This window comes from Salvelinus fontinalis, chromosome 22 (genome assembly GCF_029448725.1).
Source record: "Salvelinus fontinalis isolate EN_2023a chromosome 22, ASM2944872v1, whole genome shotgun sequence".
NCBI classification, from domain to species: Eukaryota; Metazoa; Chordata; class Actinopteri; order Salmoniformes; family Salmonidae; genus Salvelinus; species Salvelinus fontinalis.
The window spans coordinates 9,861,003-9,884,222 of record NC_074686.1 but is presented as its reverse complement, the minus strand read 5'-3'; the positions used below and the strand labels follow the sequence as shown (position 1 = coordinate 9,884,222).

Sequence of the window (23,220 nt, the reverse complement as noted above, 5' to 3'; positions counted from 1 at the left end):
TAAATATCTTATATTGAGTGATAATTAACTTAACATTTGTGTTATTTTCTTATTTATTTGTAACAAACTAAATTAACTAACATCATTGGTAGATCATTTTGCTTATTTTAACCTACAAAAGGCTTAATACAGTAATGTATCTTATTTCAAGATAAAACAAAATATATTTTGTATTAATCATCGTATTAAGGTAAATATTTTGAAATAAGATCAATTACTAGTATTAAGCCTTTTTTTAGGTTAAAATAAGCAAAAATTATGCAAAATTATGCCAATGACAGTGCCCCCTAAAACATGACCATGACCAAGCAAACCCTGCGCTGGGATAGTTTCACTATCACCCAGAATGACTCATTTACCCTCATACTACCCCTGGAAGTACTAAGCACCCCTAAAGTAGGCAACTATATGACCCGGAACCACAGTGGAACAGTGTTAGTAGACCACATCACCCTCATGCCACTTCCTAAAACAGCCCTACAGTATAGGATCGTGTTCATATCACTTGTACACATCTAGACAGTCATTTTGTAGCAGGCCATTTAAGGTCATGTGTGTTGTTTACCCTGAATTGATAACTAGCAATCTTTTCTATTTATTCAATGTGTTATTTTCTTTTTCCTCTCTCAGGGTGTGCGTGGAAACGACGGGCCCCACGGTCCTAAAGGAAACCTGGTCAGTGACCAGTGAATGTTTTCCCGTCCTTTTGTCCTCGGTGGACACATTGATTTATTCCCATTGAGAGCAAACGATTCTTAAAGTCTCAAACCATCTCTTCCTCCTCGCTCCCCTTTTCTCTCTCAGGGTCCCCAAGGAGAGCCAGGCCCCCCAGGGCAGCAGGGTACCTCAGGAACCCAGGTGAGAGATGCCATAGAGAAGGGGCCACGTTATTGGGGACAGATTTTAGCCAATTGAAACACTTGAAAATAACTCAATATACTATTCTCATTTTCTCCTCCTTACAATGATGTGGGATTACAACTGTAATCTGTGGTATTGCCCAATCTGATCTCTGACCAGATCTGACCGTATGACATGTGATTGTTTCAGGGAATGCCAGGACCACAGGGAGCCCATGGGCCCCCAGGAGAAAAGGTAAGAGAACCAAGTGATCCATGACTGTGATGTGTAATTACTATGTTATGAACCTCCATAAAGATATTCAGTGTCCGACAGGCTTGACCTTTGTCTCCATAACGTGTCACAACCAGTGAAGCGCCTTGACGCGTCATATTCAGAATAGGAATTTAGCCAGGAATGTTTAAGGAGACAAAATATCAAATTTTGAAAGTGTATCGTATACTTTGTTTCTTAGTTGATGATAATGTTGTTATCCGTATTGTCGTCAGTAAGCAGGTAAGCTCATGACTTTCCTCTCGTCTCCTCTCCCAGGGCCCCACAGGAAAACCCGGTCTGCCAGGCATGCCCGGAGCCGACGGACCCCCTGTAAGTCACAATCTCATTAGTTTATATTGGATTCATCAGTACCGTATGTTATAATAGAACAATGAAAACATTACTGGTGATCTGCAGTTGTTTTAACATGAGATGACCTAAATGCACAGAATGTCACTGGTCTAAAAGGTAAAGCACTTTATTGCATTTTCCTGGAACACAGTGGTAAGTATAAGTGATCAGCACATGTTGAATTGAAGTTGCCCTCCCTCATGCCTTTCTTGACCTCTGCTACTCTCTTCCCCTCACAGGGTCACCCAGGAAAGGAGGGACCTGTTGGCACCAAAGGAAACCAGGTGAGTTCCTCTAGTCATCTTTCTCCTGTACAGTATTCATAGAATGTAGTCAACCTCCCCACCAAAATCCCCACCATATGCAAGATGGCTGCCTAATTGTTGTGTCTTACACGATGTGTCTTGTGTGAGGTAGTGCATCATTAACCCTCTCTTCTATCTTAATACAGGGTCCCAACGGTCCTCAGGGAACTATTGGCTATCCTGGCCCTCGTGGCATTAAGGTGAGATTAGTGTTGTGGCTAAAATCGTCATTCAATGTTATTGATTTGTGACGATAATGCCTGATTAATGACTGACCTCCTAATCGTGCTGTAATTGCAGGGAACTCAAGGTATCCGGGGACTGAAGGGTCACAAAGGAGAGAAGGTAGGTGACCTCATCCAGTGTATCAATGATTGACGAATAGTATATGTGACAATCAAACATCCTATTTTATTTTGGTATTTGGTATTTTATTAGGATCCTCGTTAGCTGTTACGAAAGCAGCAGCTACTCTTCCTGGGGTCCACACACAACATAATACTGGACATTAATAGACAAGAACAGCTCAAGGACAGAACTACATCGATTAAGAGTCAAAGAAGTAGCCTCACTTTGAGAACTGATGCTGGGGTCTTAAAAGTGATGTACAATGTTGGTCTTGTGTTAAGATGACAGCAATGCCGTGGGCTAACACCTCTTAAACATTTATGGTAGAATTTGGGTTTGATTGATGGACATACCTTTAGAAATGTTGTAAAGTTGTGACTCTCAGCCCACAAACGTTTATTTTGTGAACAACAAAGTCATTGTAGTTTAAGATATCAGCCCCAGTACTTTTAGTACTGTGAAAGACTTTCAGACAGCAAAGCCACACAGGTGTCACGTTATTTGTCTCTCTCTCCGACCTAAACATGAGAAGATATTGATACTGCTTTTAGTACTTTTCATATTATTTCACAAACATTTTCATCATTCTTTATGTTGTAAGAGTTCACAGAAAGACTTTATTTGAGTCGCCACATATGAAACACTTGATTGACCATAAATATAAAGCCTTTAGCTTAACCACAGTTGTTATTTTTAGGGAGAAGATGGCTTCCCTGGAATCAAAGGAGACTTTGGTGTCAAGGGGGAGAGAGTAAGATTCATTTTGTTTATTAAATGATTCCTCTAAATAATTGTATTCAGGTATTATGTCTTGTTTTACAAGCTCATGTTAAATTTTGTACAGTTATTTGGCATGTTTTTTACCTTGTGGTTATTTGCATACAATTGAATTAAAATGTTAGGTTTATGGATTGATTTGCCTTTAATTGATGCAAATGTGTTTTCTGTACCAGTGTTGATTGTTTCCATGTGTGTCCCTGCTGACAGGGAGAGGGTGGAGTGCCCGGCCCCAGGGGAGAGGACGGTCCTGAGGGGCCAAAGGGCCGTGTTGGCCCCCCTGGCGAGCTCGGACCCATCGGTCTGGTCGGAGAGAAGGTGAGAGGAGGGTTCATATTCCGTATAACAGAAGTTGGTTTATCTTGATTAAAAGAACACTGTTTGAAAGTATCTCATAACACATCTACCTGGTTGGCTAGTGTACACTCATAACAGTTTGACAAACTTTTACATGACGGTGGTTCGATGTTGTTGGATTTTTGTCATTTTGATTGGTTTGTCATAGGGTCATTGATGACTATATCTGATTGCAGGGTAAACTTGGTGTTCCTGGACTTCCTGGCTATCCTGGAAGACTTGGACCTAAGGTAACAACAACCCTGGTTTCCTTCTAATAGTTTACAGGTAACAATTACATGTTAGCTTATTAAAGGGACTGACAATATGGAAGCTGGATTAACCAATGCGTCATGTGTTTTCAGGGCTCCCTCGGTTTCCCAGGATTCCCTGGAACCAACGGCGAGAAAGGAACAAGGGTAAGGTTGCTAACGACGGGAATTAAAACTCTGTTCCGCTGTCAGTCAAATTGTCACTCTATGTACTATGCATGATGTAATCCATGTATAAAGTCAACTGCACTGAAGTTGACACTGATGTTGCCTGTGTGTCTGTCTGTTTCTTCAGGGTCTGATTGGAAAGTTGGGACCCAGAGGACAAAGAGGACCAACGGTACAGTTCAACTCTACTCCACTCAATTCCACGTATCTATAACACTGTCGATTATCAAAGTCTCTCTTTATAGCTCATCCACCACTGATTACACCAGGGCTCGTATTGGATAAGGAGCAAACAACAGTTTGGTTAGTTTACTGAGATGAACCAACGAGAAGTGGATCAGAACCACTCAACCAAATGCCCTTATTATTCCTAATTGATTCTCCAACTCTCTCCAATAGGGCCCCAGAGGTCAGAGAGGATCGAGAGGATCTACTGGCAAACCAGGAGCCAAAGTAAGACAATATCTACAATACAATATCAACAATACATCCATCACAGACAATTATGACAAAGGAGATTTATGGAGGTTAACGCTCAACAGCACTGTCAGTTCACCTACAGGCCACCAGGGCAGTCACGTGTCATAATAAGGCTGTAATATTGGTTAGCTGCATCGATGGTAATAATTCTGAGCTTCTATCTCTCTCTTTTTACTAGGGTACATCAGGAAGTGACGGCCCATCTGGTCCACCAGGAGAGAGGGTAGGTTGTTTGAGCTATCGTTTATTTGTTTACTGGTAGACACTTGGTCGTGCCGCTATAACATACATGTTGTTGAGAGACTTATACCTGTCCTCCTCCCATTGTATCTTTCAGGGACTGCCCGGACCTCAAGGAGCAAACGGTTTCCCAGGGCCAAAGGGACCTCCCGTAAGGCTATTATATACACTCTATATAGCTAGATTCATTTAAGATGTATTTTTATTAGTATCGTTTGAAACTGTAAGTACCTTCTTTCCCTTAACCCTTTCTATTTCCTACCCAGGGACCACCAGGAAAGGATGGACTGCCCGGACACCCTGGACAGAGAGGAGAAGTTGTAAGTCTGTTTTCTTGTCTGGAACATGCGGCCATGTGGGGTACAAGTTATCAGGAATATATGAATCTCATAAACAGTGCCATGTCTTTTGCTCAATTGTGTTCTTTAAAAAAAAAAATCTACCGTTACTTCCTCACACGATAAACACATTTACCTAAGCTAATTGCATTAGGGGTTACGCAAGGCTCTATTCAAGTCCCAATTCATTTTGTTTTCTCTTCCACAGGGATTCCAAGGAAAGACTGGGCCACCCGGACCTCCAGGTGTTGTTGGACCTCAAGTAAGATTAATGCAACATTTCTTTATTAACATTGTCCAGTGTCCAATGTATGGATTCACCTAACCTTTCCATCTTCATTACTCATTCCCCTCCTCTTCCTCCTCTTCATTGTCCCAGGGTCCCTCAGGAGAGACAGGCCCCCTGGGCGAGCGCGGTCACCCCGGGCCTCCAGGACCACCAGGCGAGCAAGGACTCTCCGGACCCTCTGGCAAGGAAGGAACTAAGGGAGACCCTGGTCCCCAAGGCGGCCCCGGCAAAGATGGACCCCCAGGACTGAGAGGCTTCCCCGGAGAGAGAGGAATGCCTGGCACCCCGGTTAGCAGTCTGACCAATACACTTTCTGCGTCTGATACCCTATTCTCTATGTCCCAGGGTGAGATGTCATATAGTATATAGATTCCACATTTTGTGTTTTAACATGTTCCTGTCTGCTTTTTAGGGAGGCGGCGGACTAAAAGGAAGCGAAGGCCCAGCAGGACCTCCCGGAACAGCTGTACGTCTGACAATAATTCCATCTGAAATGAATCGTTGTGAAAATATGGGAAATAATGTAATGTACAGTATTTGTTGACGTCCACGTCACCCTGGCTTTAATCATGTCTGTAATCATACCTGTGCAGGGATCCCCAGGTGAGAGAGGACAGGCAGGCAGCGGAGGCCCCATCGGACCCCCAGGAAGACCTGGCCCCCAGGGGCCTCCAGGACCATCAGGAGAGAAGGGAGTGCCTGTGAGTACTTTAACAAAACATATCCAATGTACAGAGCTGTGATTTCAGACCGAGTCATTGTTCTTCTCTATTCTCTATGTCTTATATGTTCTCTCCCCCCACCACCTTCCCTCTCAGGGTGAGAAAGGTCCGATCGGCCCGGCTGGTCGTGACGGTGTCCAGGGCCCAGTGGGTCTGCCAGGTGCTGCCGGATCCATCGGAGTTCCAGGAGAGGACGGAGACAAGGCCAGTAACCACCATGATATCTCCATCACATATTCTAATTACTGTGTTTACCACGTGAAACGATATCACAATGCTCATTTCAAACCTCTCGTAACAAAAGCTTTTGTGGTGGATTTTTGGGATTACAGGGTGAGGTTGGAGAGCACGGCCAGAAGGGAGCGAAGGGCGGCAAAGGAGAGCATGTGAGAGACATTACCGCCATTCTTTTACTGTCTGTTCCTTATATCTATTGTGTCTGAACAAGATACTGTAAGTGTGATTGTCTCTGCTAAAGTGCAGTGACGCCATTTGCTCACGATAAAACATTGTGTGTCAACAGGGTCCTCCCGGTCCACCAGGGCCAATGGGTCCACTCGGTCAACCCGGCGTTGCTGTAAGTAGAAACTCCATCAACAGACAGTGTGTTATCAATATTGCATTGGACACATAGGAATTCATAGCATGGTGCCCCTCGGAGGTGTTGCCTTCACTATTCCCCTCTGTCTCCATTGTTCAGGGAGCTGATGGAGAACTAGGAGCCAGAGGTCAGCAGGGGCCATTTGGGGCCAAGGGAGATGAAGGATCAAGAGGATTCCCAGGGGCCCCAGGTCCCATTGGACTGCAGGTATGATGACGGATTTCTGTTGTGACTACATGATTTTAGCCTCATTACAATAGTCTTGTGATTGTGACTCAATAGGTCAATGGCATCTCTAACCGTGAATGTACCTTGTAGGGATTGCCAGGCCCATCAGGAGAGAAGGGAGAGACGGGAGATGTCGGACCAATGGTGAGTGCCGACGACAAATTGGAGCAACCCAACAGATGATTGGATCTCATCTTTATGAAGCCAATCGTAATAGTTCAGGAAGAGGTATTGTTAGCATGAATCACACTAGGATATTGCTAATCTCGTCCTATCCGTCTCTTTAGGGTCCACCTGGACCCCCAGGACCCCGTGGCCCTGCTGGTTCAAGTGGCGCTGACGTGAGTACCAATCTTCTCTCAAAACTTTCCAGAAGTTTCTCCTCGCCATAGAATAATCATATTGAATTATTTCATTGTAATGGAGTTTTTATGCTCTTGGTGATATTATGAAGCCATCCCACATGAAGACCTACTGTAGTCTCCCTGTTGATTTGAAGTCATATATGTTATTATGGGTATGACTCTTGTTTTTTTTATATTATTGATGCAATTATGTTTATTCGTTTTTTTATTCAGGGTCCTCAAGGTCCTCCTGGTGGTGTGGGTAACCCTGGAAACCTGGGAGATAAGGTATACATAAATTCACATTAACTTGATTGAAATGTTCAATTGTAATCGTTAGAAAATGCGTTTGTGTGTACATGTTCTGAGAACTGAAAACATTGTGTTGACAGGGAGAGCCTGGCGAAGCTGGACCACCTGGAATCGGAGGAGAGCCAGGAAAGAAGGTGAGACATAGATCTTTTGGTTCAAGCTGTATTGTCCCATACGCACGTATTTGTTTCTATACATGGATGCGAGTGACAGTGTTGTTGTCCAATGGCAGGGCCCACGTGGAGAACACGGAGACAAGGGAGAGGCGGGACAACCTGGTACTTCTGGCCCTGCTGGTGGAAGAGGAGGCCCTGGAGACGACGGGCCCAAGGGAAACCCTGTATGTCAAATATACTCAACAGATAAATCTAGTAATACTGACCACACTAAATGTTTTTGTGTCTGACTTTATGCCATTGTGTCTCTCTCCTAGGGCCCTGTTGGTTTCCCTGGCGACCCCGGTCCCCCTGGTGAACTCGGTCCCGGAGTGAGTATCTAAACGCTTATCACACACGTTTCATTTGATCTGTTTTGTTGTGGTAACATATATTCCAATTTGTGTGTTCATAGCGTTTCAGACCGCTGGTGTTTCTATGAATGAGTGTCTTGTTCTATTAACAAACCCCAAGAAGTATCTACCTTTACACCATCTTAGCAATTACCATATCTCTGATAACTCTGTTTGTCTTCTTTAGGGTCAGGACGGAGCAAAGGGAGAGAGAGGAGAGGACGGTGAACAAGGACAAGCTGTAGGTGGCCTAGTACTCCAACATCTATTTCATTTCATTCCTTCACTGTTGCTATAGTTACTACATGGGCTCTTCCAGGACTCTCCTTCATCAAGTGCTTTGATGAATTGGATGTTACTGGGGCATATATTGTCTGTTCACGATCGCTCCTATGCGAAATGGCTCCCTGCAGCATTCAAGAGTAGTGTTTGTAATGTCGAGCACATCCTCTTAAGATGTTCCCAAAAGAATTCAAACTTAAGCAATGTAACGGGGTCAGAGTTTAGGGGACATCGTGGCCATAAGTATGCAAATCCCAAATCTAAACCATCTCAGTTAAAGCCCTAGATAAGTGTATTTTCCATCTTGAAGCACCTGTTGAAACATAGGATGACACTGCAAGATTAAAGTTAATGTCCTTCCTAGCAGATCGCCCTTAGGGCCTGTCTAGAATATAGATTATTATGTAACTTCAAAAAAACAGCTAACCATATGTATATTTTGGTTCAGTTCTTTATAGTTAATATTGACCCATTAAGGTCACTGAAGTGTTCTAATCATGCTCATGCTCTCTGCTGTAGGGATCTCCTGGACCCACTGGTGAGAACGGACCTCCTGGTGGACCAGGAAAGAGGGTAAGATCGTTCACCGCACCAGGCCAAACTGCAACTATCATCCACAGTCATATCTGTTGGTTTTCAATGTATACATTTTGATAGATGCTACAGGTGGCCTATAACCAATCATAAAAACGTTATAACGTTGATAATATTACACATCGCTTCTTTCCTAGGGTCTTGCTGGAACGAGAGGACCAGAGGGACGACAGGGAGAGAAGGGAACTAAGGTAAGAGTTCAAAGGTCATCGTTCAATGTGTTGGCACTGGCAGTTAACCCTGTGGATCGTTATCTATCCTAGTGAGAGTGAGTCACAGGCCATGCCAGACAGACCTGAAACTAAATGTACATAGCTCTCTCTGCTGTCAATCATTTTCCAAATATATTAATTTGCTCCGCTCACGACACTCATTGGGGATTTGGAATATTGGAGTTTATCAATGTCTGATGGTTTTTTTCTGCTCTCTTTTTTTCCCAGGGAGATCCAGGTGCCAACGGACCTCCAGGAAAGACAGGCCCCGTCGGACCTCAGGGTCAACCAGGCAAACCAGGAACTGAGGGTCTGAGAGGACTCCCTGGATCAGTGGTGAGGGAGATGAGCCCACTCTTCCATGGACAGACTGAGCTATTCAGTCTGTGGTTCAGTCTACTGTTGTAGAGTCTGTCTGTCTGCCTGTCTGCTCTATAGGGCCTAATTTAGGCTGCTCACTACTACCATGAGCTTCAGTGTAACGGAGCTGTTTGATGCGTTTGTCACTAACTTGCTTCTGATGATCTCTTCAAGGGTGAGCAAGGTTCTCCGGGCCTTTCCGGCCAGAAGGGACCACCCGGACCGCTGGTGAGATAAGACACTGATATGTACATGAATATATCTATAATAGATTGTATCTTCCACACCGTGTTGATCTATTGGCATACAGGGCTATATTGATGCTTCAAGTGAAGATACTCACGTCCTTAATCGATAAAGCTGGAGTACCATCTCTCTCTCTTTCTCTCTCTTCAAGGGACCGCCAGGTTTGCCAGGACTGCGTGGCGAGGGCGGTGACAAGGGAGAGAAGGGCCACTCGGGTCTGATTGGTCTGATTGGGCCCACCGGAGAGCAGGGAGAGAAGGGAGACAGGGGACTGCCAGGTCCACAGGGGACACACGGATCCAAGGGAGAGACTGTGAGTGACACCTGTCTCTCCTTAGCTGACATTATAGAGCTTTGAAAGAAAGGTTGCGGGTTCGAATCCCAAGCCGACTAGGTCCAAAATCTGTCGATGTGCCCTTGAGCAAGGCACTTAACCCTAATTGCTCCTCTAAGTCACTCTAAGAGCGTCTGCTAAATGACTCAAATATAAAGATACCGTATATTTTCTCTAAGGATATACACACACACACACACACACACACACACACACACACACACACACACACACACACACACACACACACACACACACACACACACACTGGAAATACTGTTATTCTGTCAGTACGACACATCCCTATTGAACATGTGTGATCCCGCTTTCCATAGCCGATGTGAGCAAGACCTTTAAACAGGTCAACATTCACAAGGCCGCGGGGCCATACGGATTACCAGGGCTTGTACTCAGAGCAGGCAAGGACCAACTGGCAAGTCGCTTCACTGACATTTTCAACCTCTCCCTGACCGAGTCTGTAATACCCACGTTTCAAGCAGACCACCATGGTCCCTGCGCCCAAGAATGCGAAGGTAACCTGCCTAAATGACTACCGCCCTGTAGAACTCACGTCGGTAGCCATGAAGTGCTTTGAAAGGCTGGTTATGGCTCACATCAACACCATCATCCCGGAAACCCTAGACCCACTCCAATTCGCATACCGCCCCAACAGATCCACAGATGACGCAATCTCAATCGCACTCCACACATACACTGCGTATGGCCTAGTACATCACTGGGGCCAAGCCTCCTGCCATCCAGGACCTATATACCAGGCGGTGTCAGAGGAAGGATCAAAAAATGTTAAAGACTTCAGTCACCCAAGTCATGGACTGTTCTCTCTGCTACCGCACGGCAAGCTGTACCAGAGCGCCAAGTCTAGGTCCAAAATGCTCCTTAACAGCTTCTACCCCCAAGCCACCCAGACTATTTACATTCACCCCCACCCCACTTTGTTTTTACACTGCTGCTACTCGCTGTTTATTATCAATGTATAGTCACTTTACCCCTAGCCTACATGTACAAATGACCTCGACTAACCAGTACCGCCGCACATTTACTCGGTACCGGTACCCCCTGCATATAGCCTCGTTATTGTTATGTAATTCTATTATGTTACTTTTTTTATTTTTTTTTATTTTATTTAGTCAATATTTTCTTAACTGTATTTCTTGATCTGCATTGTTGGTTAAGGTCTTGTAAGTAAGCATTTCACGGTAAGGTTCGGCTCAATTGACAAATACAATTGGATTTGATTTGTATTCTATGTCACCCTTCAACAAACAGTTCAATGCTGATGAATTTGTTGTGTGTTAACTGTGTTTTTAGGGTGTTTCTGGAGGCACTGGGCCCATCGGTCCTGGTGGCCCTGCTGGTATGCCCGTGAGTACCAGTTCTACATCCTGGTTCTTTCATCAGTATATCATGTAACATCCTCTATCAAGCTTCTGGTATTCTCAAAACAGAACCTGTAACATAGAAAGATTTCAGCATGAACATATCCATGCCTTTTATACTTTACATAACTCTGTTATGTCACTAGTAATTAGATTCTCCTTTTTTCAATGGTTTTATAACAATGGTAATACTTATCTTCTATTGAATGATAATCATTCATTTCCTGTTCCTCTTCCACAGGGTCCCGAAGGTGTGAAGGGAGCTAAGGGTTCTACAGTGAGTAGAACCCTTTCCTCAAACACTCTTTGTAGTGTACTATCTGCTTCAATATTATAATGCGTATTGAGTTCCATGTGCAGTGTATTGAGTCCCATGTGCAGTGTATTGAGTTCCATGTAGAGTGTATTGAGTTCCATGTGCAGTGTATTGAGTTCCATGTGCAGTGTATTGAGTTCCATGTGCAGTGTATTGAGTCCCATGTGTAGTGTATTGAGTCCCATGTGCAGTGTATTGAGTTCCATGTACAGTGTATTGAGTCCCATGTGCAGTGTATTGAGTTCCATGTACAGTGTATTGAGTTCCATGTGCAGTGTATTGAGTTCCATGTGCAGTGTATTGAGTTCCATGTGCAGTGTATTGAGTCCCATGTGCAGTGTATTGAGTTCCATGTGCAGTGTATTGAGTTCCATGTGCAGTGTATTGAGTCCCATGTGTAGTTTATTGAGTCCCATGTGCAGTGTATTGAGTTCCATGTACAGTGTATTGAGTCCCATGTGCAGTGTATTGAGTCCCATGTGCAGTGTATTGAGTTCCATGTACAGTGTATTGAGTCCCATGTGCAGTGTATTGAGTCCCATGTGCAGTGTATTGAGTCCCATGTGCAGTGTATTGAGTCCCATGTGCAGTGTATTGAGTCCCATGTGCAGTGTATTGAGTCCCATGTGCAGTGTATTGAGTTCCATGTGCAGTGTATTGTTTAATCTCTAATGCCTCCTGTCTCTGTGTTCCAGGGAGGAGCTGGTCCCAAGGGAGAGAAGGGTGTCTCAGGACCCCCCGGATCTCCAGTGAGTACCCATCCTTTGCGTAATCAGTTTACTCCATGAAACCAATTCAATTTTACCCCCATTTTTCAGTTTAGTCCAGTTTAGATCTATGTGCAGTTGCTTACATCATTTCAGAGCATAGCATATATCTACAGTCCATTCGGAAAGTATTCAGACCCCTTGACTTTTTCCACATTCTGTTACGTTACAGCTTTCTTCTAAAATGTATTAAATAGTTTTTTTTCGGTCATCAATTTACACAGAAAACACCATCATGACAAAGCAATAAAAGAAAAATGACATTTTTGCAAATGTAATAAAATAAAATAAATCACATTTACATAAGTATTCAGACCCTTTATTCAGTATTTTGTTGAAGCACCTTCGGCAGCGATTACACCCTTGAGTCTTCTTGGGTATGACGCTACAAGCTTGGCACACCTGTATTTGGGGAGTTTCGCCCATTCTCATCTGCAGATCCTCTCAAGCTCTGTCAGGTTGGATGGGGAGCGTCGCTACGCAGCTATGTTCAGGTCTCTCCAGAGATGTTTGATCGGGTTCTGGCTCTGGTTGGGCCACTCAAGGATATTCAGAGACTTGTCCCCAAGTCAGTCCTGCGTTGTCTTGGCTGTGTGTTTAGGTTTGTTGTCCTGTTGGAAGGTGAACCTTCACCCCAGTCTGAGGTCCTGAGCGCTCTGGAACAGGTTTTTATCAAGGCTCTTTCTATACTTTGCTCCATTCATCTTTCCCTCAATCCTGACTAGTCTTCCAGTTCCTGCCGCTGAAAGACATCCCCACGTTATGATGCTGCCACCACCATGCTTCACCGTATGGATGGTGCCAGGTTTCCTCCAGACATGATGTCTTGCATTCAGGCCAAAGAGTTCAATCTTGGTTTCATCCGACCAGAGAATCTTGTTTCTCATGGTCTGAGAGTCCTTTAGGTGCCTTTTGGCAAACTCAAAGCAGGATGTCGTGTGCCTTTTACTGAGGAGTGGCTTCCGTCTGGCCACTCTACCATAAAGGCCTGATTGGTTGAGTGCTGCAGAGATGGATGTCCTTCTGGAAGGTTCTCCCATCTCTACAGAGGAACTCTGGAGCTCTGTCAGAGTGACCATCGGGTTCTTGGTCACCTCCCTGACGAAGGCCCTTCTCCCCCGATTGCTCAGTTTGGCCAGGTGGCCAGCCCTAGGAAGAGTCTTGATGGTTCAAAACTTCTTCCATTTAAGAATGATGGAGGCCACTGTGTTCTTGGGGAGCTTCAATGCTGCAGAAATGTTTTGGTACCCTTCCCCAGATCTGTGCCTCGACACAATCCTGTCTCTGAGCTCGACGGACAATTATTTCCACCTCATGGCTTGGTTTTTGCTCTGACATGCATTGTCAACTGTGGGACCTTATATAGACAGGTGTGTGCCTTTCCAAATCATGTCCAATCAATTGAGTATATCGTAGATAGACTCCAATCAAATTGTAGAAACATCTCAATGATGATCAATGGAAACAGGATGCACCTGAGCTCAATGTTGAGTCTCATAGCAAAGGGCCTGAATACTTATGCAAATAAGATATTTCTGTTTTTTGTTTTTTTATACATTTACAAAAATTTCTACAAACCTGTTTTTGCTTCGTCAATGTGGGGTATTGTGTGTAGATTGATGAGGGGGGGGGGGGGGGGGAATTATTTAAGCCATTTTAGAGCAAGGCTCTAACGTAACAAAATGTGGAAAAAGTGAAGGAGTCTGAATACTTTCTGAATGCCCTGTATGTATATTAAAAGTTTTCAGTTCAAACATAAATAAGTTCAATGTTTCATAAACCTATGAATCTCATTAATCATTATCAACCAATAATAATCTTTCTCTGTGATCCTCCTCCAATCAGGGTCCTCCAGGTGAAGTCATCCAGCCAATGCCCATCCAAATCTCCAAGAAGTCCAAGCGCTCCATCGACGCCAGCCGGATGCTGTTTGAGACAGACGCAGAGTCGGCTGCAGCCGACGCCACAGGCACAGAGTTCCTGACAGGCAGTGAGGGCATGGAAGAGATCTTCGGCTCACTGAACTCGCTGAGACAGGAGATCGAGACCATGCGCTTCCCTCTGGGCACCAAGGAGAGCCCCGCACGCACCTGCCAGGACCTCAAACTCAGCCAGCCAGAGCTCAAAGACGGTACGACGCTTTCAGGCGTAAAACTATTCACAAAAAATGTGGCAATTCTGACTTTACACAAGGATTTTGTTAGAGACAGAGGAACTCTTACGAAGACATTCATGAGGTTCACTTTTAACTAAAGTCTACGGGCCGGGGCTGGGTTTCTACTAAGCTGACATAAACAATTGTTTTAAAATCTATCTGCAATATTAAAGCTCATCACCCATAAAAAGAATTAAAAAGCATTTGAATTTCTTGGTGTTCAAATCGTGCCTTATCTCTCTGCTCCCCACTGTAGGAGAGTACTGGATCGACCCCAACCAGGGTTGCTCTCGCGACTCTCTCAGGGTGTTCTGCAACTTCACCGCCGGTGGGGAGACGTGTCTGTACCCCAGTAAGACCGTGGACACGGTGAGAAGAGACTGAGCTCATCAGTCAATAATGTACACACTAACTCTACCCTGAAGTAGCTGTGTTTAAACATCTATACATCTAATTGTCTCTATTTCTCTTCCTAGGTAAAGCTCAACTCTTGGACCACGGAGAAACCAGGCTCCTGGTACAGTGAGTTTACAACTGGCAGCAAGGTTAGTATGGGTTCATTACACCACCGTGCAGAATCCCAGAGGGACATTCATTATGGTCCATATGTGTGCAATATTTGACCTGGATATCAACAAATGCGTGAAGATAAAGGTCAATCAGAAAAATTATCAATGCATTATCATAACGCTCTGCCGCTAAGGAAAGTGTTTATTTAATGTCATGCGGACATATCTAACTCTCTGCTTAATAATAGAGTTCACCTCTACCAGCTTCATCAGAGTTTATATCTCATGGGATATCCTCTTTCCCCCCAGCTTTCGTACGTGGACTCTAATGGCGAGCCGATCGGCGTGGTCCAGTTGGGCTTCCTGCGGTTGCTGAGTGTCCAGGCCCGCCAGAACTTCACCTACCACTGCCACCGCTCCGTGGCCTGGGCCGACCGCACAGCCAATAACGGCCACAAGAGGGCGCTGCACTTCCAGGGCGCCAACGATGAGGACCTCAGCTACGAGACCAGCCCATACATCAAGGCCCTGGTCGACGGCTGCTCTGTGAGTCTTATTGAATTGGTTTATTTAAACAGTGTGGTCCACTCAGTAAAAATCGGCAGTGTTTTTCAGGGAATCATGGGAACCAAAAGTAATCTCTCTAGTTTACTCACCTCTCTGTGCGCGGACATTCAAGTTATGGATGTGTACCTCGAGTATCTCAAAAATAAACTAAGAAACCTGAGATTTTGGGTCTCTGGGGGTATATCCCCCCCCTTAGTTTTCTTTAAAGGAACATTTGTCAGAATTCTCTGAATGTTGCTCTATTTTCAATCTGATGTAGGCTAATTTAATATTTTTAATCTCAGCAGTCAATAAGAATAAATGCCCATACAAAAAGTATTACAATGGAACTGTATTTTTCCATTACACACAATAAAAGTGAAATATCGAATCCTAGGCAGATACTCTTGCCTCAGATGTAGTGATCTCACCTGTCTCTCTGTTTCTGTCTGTCTGCAGTATCGTAAGGGCTTCGACAGGACAGTGGTGGAGGTGAACACACCCCAGGTGGAGCAGCTTCCTCTGCGGGACCTCAAGATCACAGACTTTGGGGAGAGCAACCAGAAATTCGGCTTTGAAGTGGGACCTGTCTGTTTCCTGGGCTAAAACACCGTGCAGAGAAATGAGAAACACCTACACGTATAGAATATACACTTACACTGATGCACACACACACTCTGTCATACACACACACTCTGTCACACACACACTCATGCACTTAACACAAACATTGACACATTTACATAGACATGGCAATATACAGTACATGCCCAGTAATTTGAACATTTATTTCAGGACATCAAGCACACTCACATACACAAACACACACACACACACAAATACTGTTGTGAAACGGACATGCACTCACTCAAGTACATGCCCAGGGGATAACATCTCCCAATTAGAAATGGACGACAAGAGAAAAGTAGAACGCAAACATTCTCGCAAAGAGGAGACCAAAGATTGATTGCAAGAATGAGAGATGGCGTACAGACCATCAACAGAATAAAACAGTGTTCTTTTCCAACGAACAGCTGGGTCAAAGACCCGTCTCCTCCTTCCGTACACGCCAGAGCCCCCTGTCGCGGACCCCCCTCTCACTCCTCTCTCCTTCCCGCTGTCTCTCTACCGAGTTGTCTCAGCCACTCTACCTCTCTGCTTCGCCCTCACCACACACTTGTACCTCTCCTGCATCCAAGCCCCACCCCATCCTACGCCTCATTTTCTGCCTCGCCGCATTAAGGGGAAACCAATGAAGGAATGGGAGTTCCACGAAGGCCTGGCGGATCAGAGACGACCAGGAAAGTCTACTGTACGTCCATGTTGTCTAGCGAAGTGAATGTTCTCTTCATCATCTCCACAGGGAAATTCTATACCAAACAAACCAACCATGCCGACTAACATCACAGTTATCCTAAAGCAGGTCAAATACAATACAGGCGGATGAATAGAAACGTTACGGTGCTTTGTGGAGATGGAGTGGAAGCAAAGCTGTGAGGTCTCTAGCTTTAACGCGGCTTTAACCTAAGGTGTGACTATGAACAGCTCTTTACTCAATACTGTAATAATATAGTCCTAACAGCAACGTACGGTCTCTGAACTGTATGGCTGTTTATTATTGGGCCAATAATGTTGCATGCAATGGGACGGAAGGGTGTCTATGCCTTCTCCAAGTATCAATGAATCAAAAGCCATTAACCTTGTAAATTGTACTGAACTTGATGTGTGGAACATTTATTTGTAATCATTGTCACAGCTGTCAGACAGGCCAGAACTGTAGTTCCTAGACAAGCGAATAGGCCAGAATGCCATCAAACCAGTCCAGTACTTACAGGTGTGATGCCTGGAATTTCATTATTGTTTTATGTAGAGCACAGGGTTACATTCCAGGATTTGTGACATTCCGTCTCTTTTCAAGCAGGGAAGGTATCAGGGTTAAATGTGTATATGAGCTCAATAGATGACGACCAAACGTTCTCTCTTACAGCGGTGAATAAATGCATGCTTTCAAAAACTGTGGCAAGGTGCTAATTATACCAAAGCGTTAATATATTCAGCGTGAATAATTCAAGTTTGTCTCCATCACAGCCACACGATGTTGTCACCAGTTCTCCGACTGGAAATGTGCAATCGAATCCATTTGTACAGACATAGTGATATTCTATTGTATTTATTGAAAACAAGCAGGGTGCTTCAAACAACGACAAACCAAATATGACAGTCGAATGTGGTATTTCATTTTGTATTTATTTCCCGTAGTTCTCACTTGACGGTCTTAAAACAATGAAATACATATTAAACTAACACTAAACCGAGTTATCTGTGCACACCCCCCTTGGTGTATGAATGTCAACAGTTCTGGTGGGGGGAAAAACGAACATATGTGGCCATATCTCATTGTAACCATTTAGCATTCATCGACTGTACTGTGCTGTTATGATTGCTTCTATTGTAATGATTAAATGGTGACTCTCCGTTGCGGTTTGCCACTGCTTGGCTGAGCTGTGCTGCAGGAGTATGGCGAGGGCGACAAACAGACACCAGGATTCTACGGTTGTGAGAATACAGCGGGCAGGGGACAGCTAGCGGGAGGGATGGAAAATTCTAGCAACCACCTGGGGAAATATTACAAATATTTTGTTTAGAAGTAATGTAATGTGGCTATGGGGTTGTATATCATTATGGGTATTTTGGTTTGTCTGTTTTGGTTGGGTTTTTCTTTTGATATTGTAGAGAAGGGGGGATTGACAAACTAAAACCTGAGGTGATTCTCGAGAGAAAATTACATCGATTGGTTTGTTTTTTTGTTAAAGACAAACAAATATTTCAACAAAATATGGTGCTGAAAAGACAAAAAGTATTATTTTATAATGTAAGTAATTTTAAATGTTTTGTTTCTGTAATATATCATCTTTTTAAAAATAGCTTCTTGACTCCCTTGTGTTTTTTCCTAGTCCCTCTGTTTCATCCTCTCTCAACTGGCTGGTGTTGCATGTTACCCAGAGCTACACAATAGCTAGTCATTATTTTATTTCTCTCTTCATTCTGCATACAGCAGCTCAGACAGCTGAATATAACCACATCATTCACAATCTCCAGTGAACTTACCACCTGTGTGTGAACACAGAATCAGTCAGATCCTAACCTTATTTCCACTATATCACCTCACCAGCCCCCCCCAAAAAATCACTTCTAGTGTTTACACCTGTTTGATTCTGATCTATGGCTGGCTCCCTCTCCCTACCCTTTTCCCCTCTACCGTCCACTGCTCAGTGTTGTTTTCCTTCTGTTTTCTGTTAGTTTTTGTTTTGCTTTAGTTTCACTGTCTTGGTTTGTTCTTGGCTTGTTGTTTTCTGTTCAACGTCTCCAATTAAACCACATGCCAACGCATTTTCTCTGTGTGCATACTGTATTCATACTGTATTCCTGTGTCTTTGTATGTGTGACGTCAGTCTTTACTGTTTTCAAACATCTAAATCCAACCGTGTTAGTAATGACTGGTATAAGTTTCACTAGCGAAATGATAGTAACTGCACCTAAATGTAGAGGGTTAAGAGACGTAACTCGGTTACATTGGGAAACCACAACTCTGTCTCGTGAACTCTCGCCACAACAAAAGTTACACAGGTTTTAATTTATTGCACAAACACATTTACACTGTAAGATATTGACTAGATTTACAAAACAAGATTAATCCCCAATCAGTTGTATTATCACACGCAAAGGCACAGTGTGAACGTTGAATCAATATACAATTACTGGACCTAGATGGGATCTTCATGAGGATGATGGAAAGTTGTCTCAGCCAATGAAAAGGCCTCTGAAGATGAGAAGGGGGAAAAAAGTGTTACCAGGACAGCAGCGGTTACGTAAAAGGCATTTCCTGTTAAACATGAAACATTATAATGTATTTCAGGTGGGTCCATTACCTGTTACTTCAATACTGGTTCCAGTGATGTAGCCAGAGTCCTCTACTGGAAATATGCATTAGGATCCATCAGCTTCCTCTATACACAGAGAGGGAGAATGGTTAGGTCTTACAGCTTGACTATAAAAGGTACCGAGTTCTGTATTTGTGATGTGATCAATAGCATAGAGGGTTGTGTATACAGTATTCCTACCTGCAGGCTCTCCCATCCTCCCCAGTGGCACCATGGACGTAAGCTGCAGACACAAAACAAAACACAGCAAGTTAAATACACACTTCTATACAAAAAACATTTCAGGGGGTGACTTTCTATATCTGATATAAAAGGAGAACTCAGTCGTAGCTGACTGATTACTTTCTCTGGCATTTTATCAGTCATGGGTGTGGTTCTGAACCCTGGTAAACACAGTCACACCGGATCCCACATCTGGAGAAAGAGAGCAGTTATAGATCATATCCACCCTGGGCCCGGTTCCCCAAATACATCCCATACTTCAATCCACCCTGGACCCGGTTCCCCAAACACATCCCATACTTCAATCCACCCTGGACCCGGTTCCCCAAATACATCCCATACTTCAATCCACCCTGGACCCGGTTCCCCAAATACATCCCATACTTCAATCCACCCTGGACCCGGTTCCCCAAACACATCCCATACTTCAATCCACCCTGGACCCGGTTCCCCAAACACATCCCATACTTCCATCCACCCTGGGCCCGGTTCCCCAAACACATCCCATACTTCAATCCACCCTGGACCCGGTTCCCCAAACACATCCCATACTTCCATCCACCCTGGGCCCGGTTCCCCAAACACATCTTAAGACTAAGTTCATTAGAACCTTCATAGGAGCATTGTTAAATCTCTGAGCTGTTTCCCAAAACAGCTTCGCTACTGAAGTTGCACTCTAAAACACTTGTTATCTACCGACTGCCTCAGACCACTCATAGAACAGATAAGTGGTTGTTGGATGCCTTCTTTGCCCCCTTCTGAGTCACTTTTAACACAGAAGATCTCCGCTAAACATAAATAAACCGCTTGATTGTGTCTCTCTGTGAACGCCAATAACTTCAGAACGGAGTTGGCTACAAATACAAAGTTGCCAATGTCTTTGCAATTGTTACAAACGAGTAAAGGATAAAAGATGCTTCAAATTAACACCGAGATGACGGCATAAAAAACATACAGGAGGCTTAAAGGCTACATAGGCCTGTATATTTTAATCAATTGAGTTCTATTTTGCTAATTGTAGGCCCCACTGTCTATAATTTCATGATGGTTACAACATGTGCGCAATGATGTGCCAAATCTGTGATTAAGTTATTATAGTGTAAGCATTACAATAAGCCAACTCAATATTTGCAGCCATATAGGTGATAATATATCTCTAGGAGCTGATCCATCGTCAGTATTGTGGACTAATTCTAATGTTAAGGTAAGATTTGAATAGAGAAAACTGATCAGAGAGCAGCGCTGCCTTTCTTCCATCCTATCAGATGGACACATGCTCCAACAAAGTACTTAGCAAACTTTATTTCTGCCTGGTGTTTTGGGAAACGCATGTTACATCTTCAGCCGTAGGAACGATGGATTGCTAAAACACTCGTAAGCCTAAGTTCCATCGCTTTCGGGAAACCGGGCTCTGTTCACTACAGAATGTTTATAGCCTATTTATCTTCTCTCTATTGGTGAATGGGTCAGTTTTGGGGTGTTGAAATCAAATGCAGGGTTGTGTTCAGTAGGCACAACACAGAAGAAAACTGCCCAAAAAGGGTAAGTAGCATCTCAACTTAATATGAAACGCACATTTTTGTTTCTGTTTCAAAACATTTTGTTACGGTTTGCCCTAATGAACACAACCAAAATGTGCCTCACCTGCTCAGCTAGTTGGCTGCAGTTCTGGTCAGGCCCTCCACAACTGCTTTGGAAGCAGAGTAGTTCGCCTTTTCAATATTGCCCACCTGGTAACAGGCAGAAACACAAAGAGAAAATTAAAGAATGGCAAGAATGAATGTAAGTCTGTTGAAAGTTAATAACCTATGCCTGGAGGGCCAATAGTTAAATTGTCAGACTTACCTTGCCCACAGTAATGATGGAGCGTTTAGGAGCTCCACTGGCAACCAGAGCCTTTCCAACAGCCTGAGTCAGGAGAAATGTAGCCTGGGAGATAGAGGGAAAGATAGAAGGATTTGTAGAATACGAGGGTAAGAAACACTATTTACTTTAACATTTTAACTCTCTGATTTCGGGGTGTATCAACATAAGTGTCACTGAACCTAAAGAGAGTATTTCTGTCTGTAATAAATACCATTTGTGAGGAAAAACAAATTCTGATTGGCTGGGCCTGGCTCCCCAGTGGGTGTGCCTATGCCCTCCCAGGCCCATCTATGGCCGCACCTCTGCCCAGTCAGTCATGTGAAATCCATAGATTAGGGCCTAATGAATTTATTTCAACTGACTGATTTCCTTCTATGAAATGTAACTCTTTGAAATGATTGCATGTTGTGTTTATATTTTTGTTCAGTATCAATAGATTCCGGTCAGGACAATAAGAACAAAGGGTCATACCTTTAGATGACTTGGATAACCTTGTCAAAGTCCTCGTCCTCCATTTTCAGGAATATCTACATATCTACATATATATCTACAGTGCATTCAGAAAGTATTCAGACCCCTTGACTTTTTCCACATTTTATTACGTTACAGCCTTCTTCTAAAATGTATTCAATTGTTTTGTCCCTCATCAAAAGGGACGGTGAAGACAACTGCATTTATGTCCAATAAATATTGCCTACTATAAAGAAAATGAGAGTGTATGTTAAAGTGAACTTAAATGGGATATTGTCATTAAGGTTTCATTAGCCGTCTAAAATCAGTTTGCTATGTTGCTCTTGAATTACCACAGGACAGAAACAAAACATTTTCAAAGCAAACATGCTCACAAATGTCTGCAAGATGATACACCGTAACGGTGATGTAGCATAGCTGAAACAATGTTATAATGTTGCAATGTTACAAAGAACGTTAGCTACAATATTGCACTGCAGCGAAATAAAACGATTAATGCCCAACAACTAGCCCAAGGTTTAGCTACAGCAACCACAAGATAGTGCGCCTAGATAAGCACATCTACCCTACTAATTCCCTACAGAGAACTGCAGTTATATTTACATACTTTACATATGTATTAAGTTGCATATAAAGGCCGACGAGGCGTGAAAGACGACACTAACCCGTGATAACTGTCAACCTTGATATGAGCCGTGTTGTGGCCGGCATGAAGATTGAGTCGTTCTCTCTTGATCCAGGAGAGGGAGCCACAGGACAGGTTTTGTTCGCCATCATTTCTGTGACTCCTCTTCTTCTGTTGGTTTAATGGCGAACTACAACCGAAAAAGGTGTATTTTGCCGCCACCAACTGGATGGGTTGAAAAACAAGGTAAAAAGAAAACCCATATGTGATACGGAAAAACTAACTTCATCCACACAAATAAAAATGGTATACTTACAAATCCAAACCAAAACTCCCACTTATTCCTTCCTTCAAATCTCCCTTCTCGGGCTCTAGGGCCTCAGAGGGTGGTACTGCTTGTGACAATACTCCATGCAACTCCATGCAACTCCGCCGAGAAATCTTTCAGTCCCAGGAACCGCTCTGCCACATCCACAATGATATTAATTTTCCTGGACATCCTCTCCACCTTGGCAGTGCCATTAATCACCATAGCTATAAAGGCCACAAAGTCCACCTTCTTAACCTTTAAAATATCAGGGTCCTGCTGGTGAAAGGAAACCCCTGCAGCCTGCAGTGAAGGCCTATCCACCGCCATGGATT

General features: G+C 43.8%; 1 protein-coding gene and 1 long non-coding RNA gene across 5 annotated transcripts in view; one reads left to right on the top strand and one right to left on the bottom strand.

Annotated features, from left to right (window-relative positions):
* The window catches only part of LOC129819748 (collagen alpha-1(XI) chain-like), a 46,575-nt gene extending 27,732 nt beyond the window's left edge, over positions 1-18,843 (top strand). The window contains exons 22-65 of the mRNA XM_055876299.1: positions 631-675; positions 805-858; positions 1,051-1,095; positions 1,393-1,446; positions 1,707-1,751; positions 1,919-1,972; positions 2,073-2,117; positions 2,818-2,871; positions 3,108-3,215; positions 3,431-3,484; positions 3,599-3,652; positions 3,801-3,845; positions 4,073-4,126; positions 4,332-4,376; positions 4,491-4,544; positions 4,660-4,713; positions 4,940-4,993; positions 5,111-5,308; positions 5,433-5,486; positions 5,614-5,721; positions 5,839-5,946; positions 6,075-6,128; positions 6,266-6,319; positions 6,443-6,550; positions 6,662-6,715; positions 6,859-6,912; positions 7,150-7,203; positions 7,308-7,361; positions 7,460-7,567; positions 7,661-7,714; positions 7,923-7,976; positions 8,537-8,590; positions 8,749-8,802; positions 9,052-9,159; positions 9,358-9,411; positions 9,581-9,742; positions 11,093-11,146; positions 11,402-11,437; positions 12,172-12,225; positions 14,089-14,374; positions 14,655-14,767; positions 14,875-14,943; positions 15,217-15,453; positions 15,913-18,843. Of these exons, the coding sequence (XP_055732274.1) occupies positions 631-675; positions 805-858; positions 1,051-1,095; positions 1,393-1,446; positions 1,707-1,751; positions 1,919-1,972; positions 2,073-2,117; positions 2,818-2,871; positions 3,108-3,215; positions 3,431-3,484; positions 3,599-3,652; positions 3,801-3,845; positions 4,073-4,126; positions 4,332-4,376; positions 4,491-4,544; positions 4,660-4,713; positions 4,940-4,993; positions 5,111-5,308; positions 5,433-5,486; positions 5,614-5,721; positions 5,839-5,946; positions 6,075-6,128; positions 6,266-6,319; positions 6,443-6,550; positions 6,662-6,715; positions 6,859-6,912; positions 7,150-7,203; positions 7,308-7,361; positions 7,460-7,567; positions 7,661-7,714; positions 7,923-7,976; positions 8,537-8,590; positions 8,749-8,802; positions 9,052-9,159; positions 9,358-9,411; positions 9,581-9,742; positions 11,093-11,146; positions 11,402-11,437; positions 12,172-12,225; positions 14,089-14,374; positions 14,655-14,767; positions 14,875-14,943; positions 15,217-15,453; positions 15,913-16,059 (3,462 nt within the window). The 3' untranslated portion in view covers positions 16,060-18,843. The remainder of the gene's footprint in view (positions 1-630; positions 676-804; positions 859-1,050; positions 1,096-1,392; positions 1,447-1,706; positions 1,752-1,918; positions 1,973-2,072; positions 2,118-2,817; positions 2,872-3,107; positions 3,216-3,430; positions 3,485-3,598; positions 3,653-3,800; positions 3,846-4,072; positions 4,127-4,331; positions 4,377-4,490; positions 4,545-4,659; positions 4,714-4,939; positions 4,994-5,110; positions 5,309-5,432; positions 5,487-5,613; positions 5,722-5,838; positions 5,947-6,074; positions 6,129-6,265; positions 6,320-6,442; positions 6,551-6,661; positions 6,716-6,858; positions 6,913-7,149; positions 7,204-7,307; positions 7,362-7,459; positions 7,568-7,660; positions 7,715-7,922; positions 7,977-8,536; positions 8,591-8,748; positions 8,803-9,051; positions 9,160-9,357; positions 9,412-9,580; positions 9,743-11,092; positions 11,147-11,401; positions 11,438-12,171; positions 12,226-14,088; positions 14,375-14,654; positions 14,768-14,874; positions 14,944-15,216; positions 15,454-15,912) is intronic.
* Positions 18,844-19,072: 229 nt separating this feature from the next.
* On the bottom strand, positions 19,073-22,887 carry LOC129819749 (uncharacterized). 4 transcript variants are annotated; one of them, XR_008754117.1, is made up of 6 exons: positions 22,619-22,887; positions 21,462-22,029; positions 21,261-21,346; positions 19,575-19,617; positions 19,383-19,460; positions 19,073-19,273 (listed from the first exon to the last, which is right to left on the bottom strand). It is a non-coding gene; the product is annotated as an uncharacterized LOC129819749 (long non-coding RNA). The 4 variants fall into 4 exon arrangements; XR_008754116.1 differs by having other exon boundaries at positions 21,462-21,545; positions 21,954-22,849; XR_008754118.1 differs by having other exon boundaries at positions 21,462-21,545; positions 22,619-22,783.
* Between the last annotated feature and the right edge of the window lie 333 nt (positions 22,888-23,220).